The following is a 15,938-nucleotide window of genomic DNA, read 5'->3' on the forward strand; positions in this document are numbered from 1 at the left end:
TAAATGTTAAATATAATGTTAAATATAATGATGAAAGAACACAGTCATCGTAAATACAGAAAACAAATAGTAAATACAAAACAAAAACACATTCAAAAGGTTCCATACGCTGCAGGTCTACGCAGGTTCTCCCCCTTATTTGTAGCGAATAGTATGTTACTAGCAGTAAAAATGGTCTACGTAGGGTTGAAGTGCGCATGCGCATGGCGCGCGTCCCTGTTTGATGACAGCTGTGCGCTGTGGCTGTTGCTAAAGGGAGGAGAAAATCTCACGACGGAGGGCTTTTTATCTCGTTCATTCGCAGCTAGGACCTTTGGAGGACTCAAACGAGAACTAAACTGTAAAACCCACCCATACCAGTCGCGACTGAATTCAGTACTTCACACCCAGCCGTCAAATTAGTCGGTAAGTCTGTTGTAAGTCTGGCTCGGGCTGCTTAATGTGACACTTTAGCGAACTGAGCGTTAGCTGATTGTTGGCCTGCTTGTCTCGGTCATGTTGTCACCTTTTGTTTTTAATCCCGTTTGTTGCCAAATTAAGCTCTTCGGAACATATTTCGGTTTCTTGGCATATTGTTACATGACGGTAGATTTCAATACACTACTAAGCGAGGTAACGTTATTTCATTTATTCTTGCGCTATAAAACACGACGATTCTTCGCTGTTGGCCGAGTCTTGTAGCTTTTGTTGTCGTCATGCAGTACTACTCATTGACAGTCATGCTGGTGTGATAATGCCAGATACAGTGTGTTATTTGAGAGTTTAATGCCCTTAGTGATTTGTATCATTTTCTTTCAACGTGAATTGCACTCGGATTTGCAGCCAATTTTGTTCTGGAACTCTCAATGTATACGTGATATGCTGTTATGTGATTGACGTTAGATATTTCCCATAGCGATCGAAATATGTGCGAAAAGTTCATTTCTGTGATAGATGTCAAGTGCTTAGCCATGCGTACGTTACAGTATTTGACAGTGTTGTTTGCTGCAAATCTCTAAATTCAAGGGTTTGCATACTGGTCACTTATTTCCCAAAATAATAATTTGTCTGGAAATATGACATAACTATCCCTAAAGGTAGGTTTAGTTTGCACATGTTCATACAATGGAAATTTGGCGTGTTTTAAAATGATAAAATGAAATGATAAAATTAATAATCCATAATTTAGGAACATATGATAAAATAAAGATAAAAAGGAAAGGAATTTAATATATTTAATAAATTAGAAATAAATTTAATAACAGAAGTGCTGATGTGATTCAACTGCAGATCTTTACAGTCATGCTAATATTCAGACCATCAGCACAATGGCAAGTTTGGTATTGCTTTTATACAACATTTTAGTAAGCAAAATGTTAGTATTGAGTTCATGTTTTAGATTGTTATAGATTTTATTGTGAACAATTCATCTGTACATATGTTTCCTTTTTTTCTTTTCTTTTTTGAATCGTGTGATGTTTAATTAGAGTGTCATAACTCAAACTTCTCTCAGGTCACATTTGCAGAGCTTCTCCACTAATATAGTCCACTTAAACCCTGCCCTTCCACAGTCTACTGCAACATTGCATTAATTTTTAGTGCACCGTCTACATGTCAAAATCCAATCAACAACTAATGGATAGAATCAAGTCCCGGCTCTATTTTATTATTATTATTATTATTTTTTTAATAATCCGCTTAGATAATCCGATAATACAGAACAAAATATTTGTTTCTACTTCTGTTTCATTATGACTTTAACCGCCTATGAAAATTATCCCCAAATAAGCCAAAGCATTAAGCTTTGCTTGTTACCATGTTGCGCACAGAAAGCTGTTTTTTTCTGAAAGTCCCATTGGTGTTAGACTAAATCAGCACTGGAATGCTCTGATTGGACATAATTAAGTGCAAATACAAAATAAATTTAAATGTTCTTTGGGTAATTTGGGAAACTGTGATCCATACGAGCTCTCTTGCTCAAACACACACAGTCTCAGAAAAGCCCGTCTTGTTTCTCTTAGATGTCTGCCAAGTCCTAGAGTGCTCTTGTTTTCTAATCTCTCAGCTGTGTGGCTGGCTCTGCTTTTCTGATCTGGTTCATCCCCCAACTGTTCGGCCGTTCTCATGTAGCCTCATATTGAGGGCATCAAGCTCCTCCCATGACATCTCCTCAACCCATGCCAAAGCTGTGACATTAGGTCAGCAATGCTCTTTCAGTAGTATACTGGAGTTTAATTGATGCACTAACTATTTAGTGGTGCTCATGTCTCTACACCTTCTTTTCCTTTCTAGTATAGTGAAAGCTTAGTAAGGAAGTTTCATGATGCCAATTTACTCTACCTTAGCCAAATGTCCTGGTTTTGTTGGAGTGCTATGTACTGACAAACCATTTTAGCTTTAATGGATGTTCTTCATTTTTAACAGACTGCAGTTTTGTGTCATGTGACTGAGGCAGTGTACAAACTGTTGCCGGGACATGCTGTGAGGTGATGCTGAGGTCAAGCAGGATGTGTTTCCAGCTGGGTCAGGAGTTAGGAAGTGTGAATCTCCTGATAGTATGTGTGTGCGATAATGTGCACGAGAGAGAGTGCGCTGACACATATAGTAAGGTCAGAGGGGCCCTTAGCATATTTTTCTCGGCACTCTGCTGTTGGTATTTAGCAAAACTTAGAAAATGGGCAATTCTTGAACATTATGTGCTTGTAAACATACTAGAATGTGATTCATCCTCTTCTGAGATTCCACGGTAGTGTATTTTTAGTATGGGGCAGTGGTTCCAGAACTGAATCATTTTATTCCTGATGACTTTAAAAAAGGATGCACCTATTGAAAATTCTTACAGATGCAGATACGGCAATAATTATTTTAATGGTATAGCTGATAACTAGTAAAGTACTGATATAAGCCTTTTATATATATATATATATATAACAAGTTAAATTTTTGGATGAACCATGGCATTCAAGTGTTTTTATGTCATAATTTATGACTTTATGATTATGCTTTCTGTCGATATTTTGAAGAATCGTGGTAACTAGACAGTTTTGATGACTATTGAATTCCAAAGAGGGGAAAAAACACTGAGACATTTCTCAAAATGTATTTTATGTTTCACAAATCAAAGAAAGTCATACAGGTTTGGAATGACGTTAGGCTAAATAATAAAAAAAAACTTTTTTGCTGAACTCTGCCTTTTTTATGCCTGAACACACACACATTAGTTGTGTGTGTGGCATTAGTTAAAAACTTCTTAAAAGGTTAAACGGGTGCCGTAAGATATTGCAATCCATTTAAATGTAATGCTAAATTGAACTAGTCTTGAATTATTGAAGCAATAACCCACAGTTAAATATTCAGCCAACTAAATATCTGATATTGGTTAATTAATTTAAATCTCTAATATTGGGTGATAACTAGGGATGGGTACCGAAACCCGGGATTTAATCGGTCCCGGGGCTAAATTATGAAAGACCGGAGTATCGATAAGCTCTGACGTTAACGGTTCTGCTATCGGTACTGGAGAAATTAATAAAACACACATACATTTATTATTGCTATATATACATTATCTTGCAAATTCTATCTCACCAGAGTTGCCAGCTGTTTTTCAAACATTTGTCTATGATGCATTTTTGCTATTCGCAATTCAGAAGCGAGATCGCGCCCACGCGGAGGAGCTTCAGCACACGCAACATGAAAGCCCCGTTTAATTATTTATGATAGAAGAGAGAACTAAACATTCAAACATCTGCTTACACTTTGTTGTGTTCATGTTATTTGTATCTCTATTTTGATGGATTACATCTATTCCTGTATCTATTGCCTTGGTGGTAATTTAAAAACCCGAATTTTATATAGCATTTCTATGTTAAAATAAACAAAAAATAGTTAAAGGGACTCGATGTGTGCCAACTTCAAAAAATATTGAAACAGTCATTTTATCTCAGGATTTTTGCAGAGGTCCTCAAACTTGCTTTGTGCACTCTTTCTGTAAACCACACAGATACTAGTCTGTTTCGCATTGTCTAAAGAGAGCAGAAAGCATCCTGGTTTGGAGACATTTCCGTGCAGTACTCCCACACCCTCCTGTATGCCTGGCTGGTGTAATGAAATGGATTTCTCAGAAAGACTCAGTGTTGGTTATGAGATTTTCAGTGGTCAGTCAGATGCCAGTAGAAGCTGAAAAATGCAGATCTGAATTCTGAACAAACTGAAAGGGCTTTCAGTATGGCCAAGTTTTATCTCTTTGCATGCACATTTATGTAGTTGTAAATGGAAATGTGGTTGGGATGCCTGGCCACAGAGAAAGCATCCCGCTCCTCTTCACATGCCCAGCTAGTCACATTAGCTGCCCTCATTCCTCAGATGTTCTCTCTTTGTGTTCATAATGGCCAGGAAACATTGATATTTCCACTCAGGATTTCTCATCTGCTCAGTTACTAGTATATATTCAATGCTGTCCATTACAAAGTTAGATGGCATTCACTGCTGAATGGAGTGTGTGGGTAGTTTCTCTCATGAGTGGTCAGGTCTGGTGCATTGTAAACATGTGAAAGTGCCTGATGTTGCATTCGAGCTGTGATTCATATCCCACACAGCTCCAGCTCTACTGTGTTTTAAGGGCACTGAGAGCACAGCCTCAACCAGATACAAAGAGGAAGAAGAAATGAAAAACGGATCCTTATTAAGGCACCTACCTAACCTGAGAGTTACATGCAACTCACACAGAGTGTTTCTGGTCAGTCGGTCTTAAACAGAATCACTTTGACTACCAGTGTTAATCTTGTCAATAGAATTATTGATTAAAATGTTCCTTAATCAAGTGTTTTTTTTGGGCCGTAACAAATACATAAAGCATAAAGAATTTACAACTTTGTAATACAACTGTCTACTCTTTGTAATGATAATATTTCAGGAGCTCTGGTTTTCTCAAAAGTTTTAAATGTTTGTATTAAATTTTGATATACTACCATTCAAAAGTTTTTAAATTTTTTTAATATATATATATATATATATATATATATAAAGAAGTTAATACTTTTTTTTCAGCAAGGACACATTAATGTTTATTTAACTTTTTCAATTCAATTCCATTCAACTTTATTCCGTTGAAGTTTATTTAACTTCGGAACCTTATACAGTGGGCAAAGGGTCTGAATACTTAGGACCGTGTGATATTTCAGTTTTTCTTTTTTTAATAAATCTGCAAAAATGTCAACAATTCTGTGTTTTTCTGTCAATATGGGGTGCTGTGTGTACATTAATGAGGAAAAAAAATTAACTTAAATGATTTTAGCAAATGGCTGCAATATAACAAAGAGTGAAAAATTTAAGGGGGTCTGAATGCTTTCCGTACCCACTGTACGTAGTGTGACATAATATACCTCTGTAAATAAATACTATTTAAATTCATGTCTCGCGCACTTTAATGCCCTTTGAATGTAACATGTACTTTCCCTTCGAACTGGAATCATAGCAGAATATCGTGTAATGTCCACTTCGCGGGCACTTACGGTCGAATAGAACAAACCTCTGAAGTGGTGAGAGAAACATACAAAATGTGCAGAGCGGTGGGTCGCGAGGACCAGGATTAAGAACCGCTACTTAATAGCATTGCGTCTCACCAACTAGGTGACAACGTAGTGTTAAATCACCATTCAACAGACTCAAGCATCACCGCACAAATTAGTTAGCAACTTACCGTTAAGACCACGCTTGACTCTGAGTTGTGAAGACACCGCATGAATGCTGCTGCCTGAACACTGAAGTGAAAGGGTTGGCTGGTGTCACTATCTCGCGAATGCGGCGGCGGATCTCCACCAAATTTGGGGGATCCCTTCAGTTCGAGGAGCCCTCTCGAACGCCACCCTCGATCGGTCAGATCGGTCGGCGCCCGACCGCGACTTTGACCACACGTAACTCCCGGACCCCGGGGGCTATCGATGCGTGGGTGGTCTCATTTGAAAGGGGGCCTCGAGGCGTACACTCGATTCAGTGTTCGAGATGACTCCGAGATGACGATATATCGGTCGGGCTCTAGTGTTAATGCACACTGCTGTTGTGTGAGCAGAAATCTGTGTGTGCACTTGAGTGCTGTTGGCTTGCTCAATGCAGACATGCTCATTATTCAAATGAAAGGGAGTTCAATCATTTTAATTAGAAGAAAATAGCATATGGGTAGCATATGGGAAACGAATAACATGGAAACAGTAACTGTAACAGCATTGAACTGTACTTGAATCAGCAGTACTGAATTACATGTATCATATCAACAAGTACCAAAAAGAAAGTATTGGTAGTTGTGCTTGGCCTCCTAAAAATTTTATCTGCACATCCCTACTTTAAACCCCTGGGCTATGTGCTTGAAGACACATAAGACATTTTGTTCTCTTGCATAAGAATACACTAAGCACACATCCATCTTTCTCTCCTTTCCCCCTCAGAGTGAGTCTGCTCTACCTGCTCAAATGCTGTCAGATCTAATCCAAACACAGCTCTTCAGAATAGAGGAACCGAAAAAAGGACCTTCCTCCTGTTCCCAATGCTTTTGGAAAGTGCATGTTTCTGTCAGTGTTGCTAAAAACAGCATCGGCTGCAGTCCAAAACCGGAAAAAAGTGAAAGTAGACTGATCCTACTTTATATACCTCTGTAAATAAATACTATTTAAATTCATGTCTTTTGCGACGCCGCAACATGGCGCCGACGGTGATGGCTGCCTCCGTGGCGTGCTCCGCAGTTGTTTTTATGTTTTTGTTAGTTTGTCCTGTCTTTAGTTATATCCCTGCAATCAGTTTCACCAGAGACGAATTGCTGGACATTCGGCAGTACACACCCCTCGATATTTCACCGGTTTTCGACTATTCTGATGTTTTGCTGGACATTGTAGTCGGGGGAGCTGTGGCGCTGATCAAGCGCTTCAGGACGCGCAGACGGGGGAAGCGAGCCGGCGCGTTCGTCAAGCTCAGACAGCGCGGATTCAGAACGCCGTGGCCGAGCATCCATCTGGCGAACCTCCGCTCTCTACCCAACAAAACGGACGAACTCCTTCTGCTCTCCCGGACAAATAAGGATTTTTCAAACTCTGCTGCTCTGTGTTTCACGGAAACCTGGCTGAAGAACGCCATTCCGACAGCGGCGTTGAGTCTCCCGGGCTTTCAGCTGTTCAGAGCGGATCGCGAAGCAGAATCAACGGGGAAATCACGTGGCGGCGGGACATGCTTTTACATCAATGAGAGGTGGTGTACAGATGTAACTGTGTTAAAGAAGATGTGCTGTTCAGATCTAGAAGTGCTCTTCATTAACTGTAAGCCGTTCTACTCGCCGCGGGAGTTTTGCTCATTCATTCTCGTCAGTGTCTACATTCCTCCGCAAGCGCACGTGAGCTCCGCTTTACAGAAACTCGCTAATCAGATCACAGAGACAGAACAACAACACCCGGACTCTGTTTTAATCATTCTCGGGGACTTTAATAAAGCAAATCTCTCCCGTGAACTGCCAAAATACAGACAGCACATCACATGTCCCACCAGAGACAGTAATATATTGGATCACTGTTACACCACAATAAAGAATGCATATCACTCTGTTCCACGGGCAGCTTTAGGACTCTCTGATCACTGTTTAAAAGAAAACAGAATAGATAGAATAGAAAAAGAATAGAGCAAGCTAGTGTTAGAGGTCTTTTTTGCTTTTGTTAACTGTATAATGGATGGCGATGGTGCCGACGCTGATGGCTGCCTCCGTGGCGTGCTCCGCAGTTGTTTATTGTTCTATACCTGTACATACAATTGTCGGTTTGTATATTTTTTATTCCTTATTTTACTTGTTCTATTTTTTATTTTTTATTATCTGTGTTTTTTGTTCTGTCACTGTCATTCTGTTACACTGTGGAAGCTTCTGTCACGAAAACAAATTCCTCGTATGTGTAAACATACCTGGCAATAAAGCTCATTCTGATTCTGATTCTGATTCTGATCTCTCGGTTTTAGTTGCTTGTGTATTTATTGCTGCTGGTATTGGCAGTCAGTATATTGCTGTGTGTCTTATACCACCAGAGAAACATCCCTGAGATAGTAGAAACAATACTACTGATTATTAACTTAGCCTGTGTCTTTTTGTATAAGATTTTTTTATGGATCCGTTGATGTTCTGTTGATCTTTTTGATCAGCAAAATGGGACATCTGTGTCTAGAAAATGATCTTGGCTCCTTCAACTTCCCATCCCAGAAATTTGTCAGTGGAAGAAAAGCAGTATGTTATTTGAAAATGTCCCATTTTATTTATCTGTGGTCCTATTATGGTCCAGTTTGTACTGTGGCTGAATTACACTTTTTATTTTTTTTAAATGTATCTATTTATGGACATGTAACCATGTCATATCAATATAAGGACTATTTTTCATACACTACCATTCAAAAGTTTGGGTTTGTTATTAATATTTTTAAAGAATTCTCATAATAATATGTTCACCAAAGCTGAATTTATTTGATGAGAAATACAGAAAAAAACAGAAACATTGCAAAATAATATTATTACAATTTAAAATAACTGTTTTCTTATTTAATATCTTAAATTTATAAAATTATGAAGTCAGTTATAAAGAACAACATTAATTAAAATATAGGACTAATTATTTTGTAACTTGTCTAAATATCTATATCTTTGGAAGAAGAAGAAAAAAAAAAAAACCTTACTAGCCCCTAACCTTTGAATGGTAGTGTACATGAACTTGATGCCATATGGCCAAGCAAAATTTAAATAAGTAGAAAAGTAAGCCTAGCTATTTGATTTGTTTCATAGTTTTTCTTTTGTAAGCTTATTTAATGCTTACTCAGTGTGATAGCTCATCCCTGCAGTATTTATAAGCTTATTGACACATAAAGCACGAAAGCCATTACAACTACCTTAAACTTCTCAGAATAGAAGAAGAAAGTAAGTGAATAGGTGACCTTTTCCTCTGCCCCCAAGGCTAAATCTTTGCATACCACAGCATTCAACCGAAGAAAAACAAAAAAAACAAAACTGTGAGCACAGTGATGTGCTTTATTTGGCAGGATGACAAGAGGTTGAGAACATTCAGGAGTGAGCGGTAAAAGATGGTACGCGGATGTACTGATATTCTGCTTTGTGTTTGTGGGCTGCTGTACGGATGCGCAGGGGCCCGGGCTTCATCAAGGGCATCTCTGGGCTGCTCTTCGTCCCACATTCTCCTGTGTAACTGTGCTTTACAAAGACCTCTTTGTGCCTGAGGAACGGTCCAAGAAATTATTCAAATTTTCTGCATTTTCTCTAGTTTGAACGTTTGCGTGTGTACATTAATACTTGTGTGTGTGTGTATATGTGTATGAGAGAGAGAGAGAGAGTGAGTGAGTGAGTGAGGCGACTAATGTGATTTGCATATTATTTTTTGGCCATTCATGAAGCAGAAAGTGTCTGTCAAGTCACGGTAGTCCAGGCTTTGTAATTGAGTTACAACTGCAATATGCACACTTGCACAGTGTTTCTCAATGAAGCTGATCAATTTTTATTCTTCACACACACTCTCTAAAGTTTATGCCATCTGGTGATTTATATATATATATATATATATATATATATATATATTGATAAGCCGTATTCCAGTACTGGTGATGGGCATTCCATTTCCGACATGCGCTGTGTATGCAGTAGACCAATCACAACAGACTGGGTCATGGGACCAATCAAAGCTTTGAACAGCAGATGGCACTGCATGCTTTAGAAACAGCTGTACTCTGCTTGTTTCCAAATCCTTACACACACTTGAACCTAAAATAATCATTCATAAAATTCGAAAAGGTTAAAGCAAATTACAAGGGTGTTCACAGTGGGCTGTGTTTACATTAATCTCGCGTCATAAAAGCATTCTGAGCCGAGGTGAAATTTACATGACTCAGCCGAACGCACAAGCGCTCTTCAGCACTCTTCTTCATGAGCATTTTTATGCATTTTTGTAAAATATTACAAAAAAATTTAACATTTTAACATTTTTTTGTGACAAAGAATTTAGTATCAGCATCCTTTGATATATTCAGTATGCTGATTAGCATCAATGTATTATTTACTTTAGTATTATTTATATTAGGGCTGGGCGATATGGCAAAACAATAAAATCTCAATTTCTTTCAGAATGTTTGACCGATTCCCGATTTTTACGATTTTTTAACAAGTCAACTTGAAAATATAACTACAACATGATTCAAGTAGCTTTTTCTTTATTAACCTTCTAATTAAAAAAAAAATTCTATTCCATGTGCACCACATATGAAGTTGTCAGCATGATGTAAATGTTCAACAAATCACTTGTTAAATATCTTTGCAAAAAAGATGCATGATCTACAATTACATCTTGTACAAACTTGTCTTATACATATTATATGTTCAGAAATAATACAAGGAAAATGCATAAAAAAAAAATCTCAAAAGTCAAGGTAATTCAAATTCAAAATGACTGAAGGTATAACACCAGTACACTATTATTAACTATAGATGTTCTGTATAAACAATGAACAGCAGCTTTCAGCCTGATGTCAACATGATGCAAACATGAAATTTCAGACATACTGTAGTAGTTCTTTACAGGTTTTTATTGGATTGCGTCTCTTGCAGCGTCTCATGCATGAAACGGCATTCTAAAAACGCGGTGCTCAAGTTAAAAAAAGTTCAACTCCCATCTTCCTGCATTTTTTTCCTATTCCACTGCCCGTGTCGCATCTTTATCAACACAAAAGCGCATTCTGTGTGAATGGCATCTTAAGATCCTTCACAGAGCACGTCACACATATTAGCTAAACAAACGCAAATCTTCCACCAAGAAAAAACTGTTTCTGGCGAGAGTATAGTGCCGACTTCAGTTACTCAGATGAGCCTGTGTTGTTAGTTTATACCAGTTGTTATCGAGGGATAACATTACATACCTTGGAATGTCGCGACTGATCAATCAGAATAAAGTATTCCACAGAGCCGTGTAATAAATTTTATTTAAATTCAGTTCTAAATTCCGTTTAAATTGTTTTTTTTTATATATATTTTTTTGTTGCCAACAGCAACATTTCTAATTTAAAGTCCCCCTGTAGCCAAATATTTTATCCCTTAAAACTTATCTTTGATCATCAAAATGACATATTTAAATGTTTTTTTTTTTGTGAAAAGAATTTTCTCATGCCTTAAAATAGCTTGAATGTAACTCTACACCCTTGCCTCATTTACAATACGCTGATCTATGAATATGCAAAATAGTCCCGCCTCCACTCAGTCACACCAGCCAACACCTCCTGATCCACTGAACTGTAGTAAACGCAAAACAATGGCATACACGGATAATGACTGATAAAACTATGTTTTTACTAGCGGACAACTACAGTGGATACTGTAACATTCGTTAAAGTTACTTACTTTACTCTCGTAAGTATCGCGATGTCGATGTCAACAGTCAGGTAACAGACGATTATCGACATTATCGGGAAAAAATGACAAATGATAAACCTAGAAAGTTGTAAAAAATATTTTACATAGCCCCATAGTCACCATACAGGTCTTTTTGCATGCAAGAATTAAATAATTTAATAGGAGGGTTGGGCATCGAAAAGCTATTCCAATTTCGGAAATCAGATCAGATGCATAAGGTCAGGAATCAAATTACTTGTTATAAAATTATACATTTCGATTCTGCTTCTCGATTTCTGTATGCGCTTTTATTGTGATTTCAAAAGATTCAGCTGCAAGAAGACAAAATAGAACTCACTTCTGCACTCGCTCGCTGTTTTCTGTGCTGCACACACACACAAAACGCACGCACAAAATGAAATCGGTCATTTGTCCACAGAATTAGTATTTTCTGTACAGGCTGCTTGATATGTCCCACCCTGTCTTCCTTTTTCAGTTAAAATGACGTCAACACATAGAGTAACGCTGCGTGTTTCTAAGCATTTCAGGGGACCTTTAACGTTTTTGCTCAGAATTCGTTTTTAATCCCTGCATGATTTTAGTCATACATGGTAAATATCAAATACGTTATAGCTTGGCGTGGTGGAGGTGGGGCTTACGTAGACGATATCGGATCGCAGTATTTTTAAAGGCGATTATCGATAAGATATTTTTGACATATCGCCCAGCCCTAGTGCAGACGTCGATGCGGGAGAGGTGGGTCTGAGTCCGGGCTACTTTTACACTGTTGCCACGGGTTATAATGCAAGTTAGCGGTTCTAAATTCACATTAAACCACAGCTTCATGGGTTTTTTGCTCTAATTTATTTTTGGTTTTGTGTTGGTTAGGGATGTTCATTTCGGTTATTTTTCCTAACTGACAACCGACGCTCGTTAACCGATTATTAACCGTTAACCGACAAGATTATTTTAAATTAGAATTGAATTAAATTAGAAAGGATAAGTGTCTGTGACCCGGTAAAAATACCAACATTTGTTTCCCGGGGATTAATTTTACAAGCAGCAAACAACAGAACATGAGGATTCACTGGTCATCATATTACATCACGCTCCTGCAGCGCTTTTGCGAGCGGAGAAAAACATAAAAAAGCTAGGCTAAATATATACATTTAATAATAATATAATAACATAGTTATATAATAATAAAATAATTATAATAAATAGGCCTATACGAGAAATATATTTTTACTTAAATAATATCTTTATGACTAAAAGGAGTAGTTACTTCCACTGTTAGAAGGAAAAAATTCAAGTGATTGCGCCGGTGCCGCAAGTGCGCGCACAGTTAAGCTTTGCGACCTTGACAATGCAGCCTGTTCATTATCATAATAAAATACAGTCAGCGAGTTTCGGTTAATTTTTGTGCTGCGTGAAAGGAAACAGACGGCAAAAAGCGGGATCCTATTTTTCGTTAGGCTTATTTTACAAAAGCACAAAGATTTGTTTTTATTGTGAATGTACACAAATAAAAGCAAACCTTTTACAATTTATCTTTATGACTAAAAGGAGTAGTTACTTCCACTGTTAGAAGGAAAAAATTCAAGTGATTGCGCCGGTGCCGCAAGTGCGCGCACAGTTAAGCTTTGCGACCTTGACAATGCAGCCTGTTCATTATCATAATAAAATACAGTCAGTCAAACATATGGAAAAAACGCACTGCTCAGTTTAAATATGTAGTCAAATCTGTGCCGTTAAGCGTTATCACCGTACAAACATTTCGTGTCGGCATTAGGCCTATTTCTAAAGGAAATAATAAAATGCGACTTATACGTGACTTGCGTTTTTTTTTGTAAAAATGCAATTTTTTATATACGCATAGCGTATTTTAACCATGCAGCAAACCTTTTTAAATATTTTGATAAATTACTGAAAAAAAAAAAAAAAACTTTTTAAACCGTATAACTGATTGTATTAACTGGTCAAAAATTCTTACGGTCGGTTAATGGTTAACCAGTTAAAATGAACATCCCTAGTTGCTGGTATTGGTATATTTTGCATGCTAGTGATCGGAATCGATCCCTTGACGTGATTGGTTATTGGATTGTGACGTAGCAAACCGCATTTCTGGGACTGCCATTGGGAAACTACAGTTTTAAGGAGAAAATACTCAGCAATGGTGTTGATTAATAGATTGGCACATGGTTTGTCTAAAAGCATATTAAAACCACCACATAGACATAAACTTTATTATCACTACAGGGGGACTTTAAGATTTTTTTTCTTTTTACGATTGAGTTTAGATTTTCATTTAATATTTATATGTTAACGAATAAAATTAACAATAATAACATTGATTGATATACACATTTGATTATTACATGGCTCTTGAACACTTTACTCTGATTGGTCCATCACTGTATTATTTTGGGTTTATTTTCATTATGTCGACTGTACATTATATCTCACTTATGTATTAGGGAGTTTATCTTTGATGTTAGAAATTTAGTTTGATCTGGACACAGTCCTAAAATACATTGTTGACCAAGAGCAAATTGCATTCTCCATCTCTTTTCATTTCTCACAAGTGCTTGACTGTTGAAGAAGTATAGTGTCTTAAAGATTTTATGTGGTCTTTGCATTGTCATTGTCATTACGTTAGTGCATGATTGAGCAATGGATTACTGCTGTATAATCCTTAATATTCAGTGCTGACTTTGTTTACCAATAGAATGATTTTGGTCAGATTTTGTGAATGACATATGTTTTGCACACAGAACAAATAAGCAGCAATGATGCATTTCATGACTTGCTTCTTTTTACGGCTGTTTCATGAGGTTAAATGAAACGCGTCAAAGCTACATTGTGTAGTTGCCATTGCTGTGTGCTGACGCTGGGTAAAAAGGTGAAGTAATTAAAAAATGCTTTACTTCAGCATGCCCTTTGGACCTTATAAAATTTGTGTAATTTTCTTATGCTGTATGTCCGTGTTTATAGTCTCGTAAGTTCCCTGTATGAAAATTGCTCTATTCTCTTCCTTCTCAGAGGAAATAGAGCAGTCTTCCTGTTTGGGCATGATTATTTGTCTTACACAGTTGGAGTTGAGCTATTCAGCAGCTCTGTTTATTGACTCTAAATGTAGTGATTCTACTTTCATAAAAGGCCTCATTTGCTTTTATCCTACTAAGGTACAGTATGTGTAATTCTAAGATGTGCTGTCCAGCTATTATAATGAGGGTATACTACTGAATCCCCATTGTGAAAAGTCATACCACACTAGTGACTATACTAGTCGTCACACACTAGTCACTAGTCAAAATATAATCTCTTGTATTGAATTTGTGTTAGTGCTTACATCATACTCTGCTGACATAATGCTGTTGTAAATACTTTTGCAATACCACTAATTTGCTTGTCCTGCTGTCCATCTTCAGCGCCGTGGCTCAGCTGAACGATGGTGAAGCCAGACATTCACACTCTGGCCCACCACCTGAAGCAGGAACGGCTGTACGTGACGTCAGAGAAGCAGCTCATCCAGCGGCTCAACAACGAGGTGCTTAAAACAGCAGAGAGGCTCTACCGCGCAGCCTGGATCGCCAAACAGCAAAGGATCAACCTCGACCGCCTCATCCTCACCAGGTGACTGCACTCCAGACCAGTAAAACCAGCAGGCTCTCCTCGTGATTTTCTTTCATGACTCATTACCTGATCAACTGAACCGGAAGAATCACTAAGATCACATTGCGGATTATCACAGTGGTAGAGACTAGGGAAAGAGCCAAATGAGTATTCTGGCTTGCCAAATGAGTGTTCTGGCTTGACTTCTGGTTAAACTATTGCTGAATATGGCAGTGGTTTTCAACCTTTAACCTCCTTTTGATGCTAGGAACTTCTTGAAACAACATTCAAGTTCATTCAGGACAGCCACTTTGATATTCAGTTGGGATTTTATAAACTTGTATTGAATATTTGGAGTATCCAGCCAGCAGATAGTGTCGAGTTATTTCTTTATCTGAATTGCATTTGCACATTCATTCCAGTGCATCTCCAGCGTGATCAGAATTAATCACATGATTCTCTGCAGTCCAGTTCTCTAAATGCATCTCTTTCCTTTCCAGTGCGGAGGCCTCTCCTGCAGAATGCTGTCAGCATGCCAAGTTTCTGGAGGACACACAGTTTGTGGATGGTTATAAGACACTGGGCTTTCAGGAGAGCATCTATGGGGAGTTCTTGGGCCGCTTGAGGGAGAACCCGCGATTAGTGGCATCCTGTTTGGTGGCAGGAGAGAGACTCAATCATGAGCACACGCAGGGGGTCATACACACAGTCTTCACCTCGCTCTATGGCAACTGCATCATGCAAGAGGATGAATGCTACCTGCTGCAGGTACATAGGATATACATGTGTGTCGTGGTACAAATAATTTTTTTTATATGATTTTATTTATTATACTATATTATTTTTGACATGTATTATTAGGGATGTAACGATTCACTCAACTCACGATTCGATTCACGATTTTGATTTCTCGATTCGATTCACGTTTTTTTTTTTTTTT

At 37.9% G+C, this 15,938-nt stretch overlaps 1 protein-coding gene across 1 annotated transcript in view; it reads left to right on the forward strand.

The window, feature by feature from the left end:
- Positions 1–224: 224 nt before the first annotated feature.
- Positions 225–15,938, forward strand: part of LOC107753155 (GTPase-activating protein and VPS9 domain-containing protein 1-like) — a 45,057-nt gene continuing 29,343 nt past the window's right edge. Inside the window, exons 1-3 of the mRNA XM_016569277.1 lie at positions 225–405; positions 14,815–15,019; positions 15,499–15,766. Of these exons, the coding sequence (XP_016424763.1) occupies positions 14,835–15,019; positions 15,499–15,766 (453 nt within the window). The 5' untranslated portion in view covers positions 225–405; positions 14,815–14,834. The remainder of the gene's footprint in view (positions 406–14,814; positions 15,020–15,498; positions 15,767–15,938) is intronic.

Source organism: Sinocyclocheilus rhinocerous, unplaced genomic scaffold (assembly GCF_001515625.1).
Source record: "Sinocyclocheilus rhinocerous isolate Xijiao unplaced genomic scaffold, SAMN03320098_v1.1 scaffold20, whole genome shotgun sequence".
NCBI classification, from domain to species: domain Eukaryota; kingdom Metazoa; phylum Chordata; class Actinopteri; order Cypriniformes; family Cyprinidae; genus Sinocyclocheilus; species Sinocyclocheilus rhinocerous.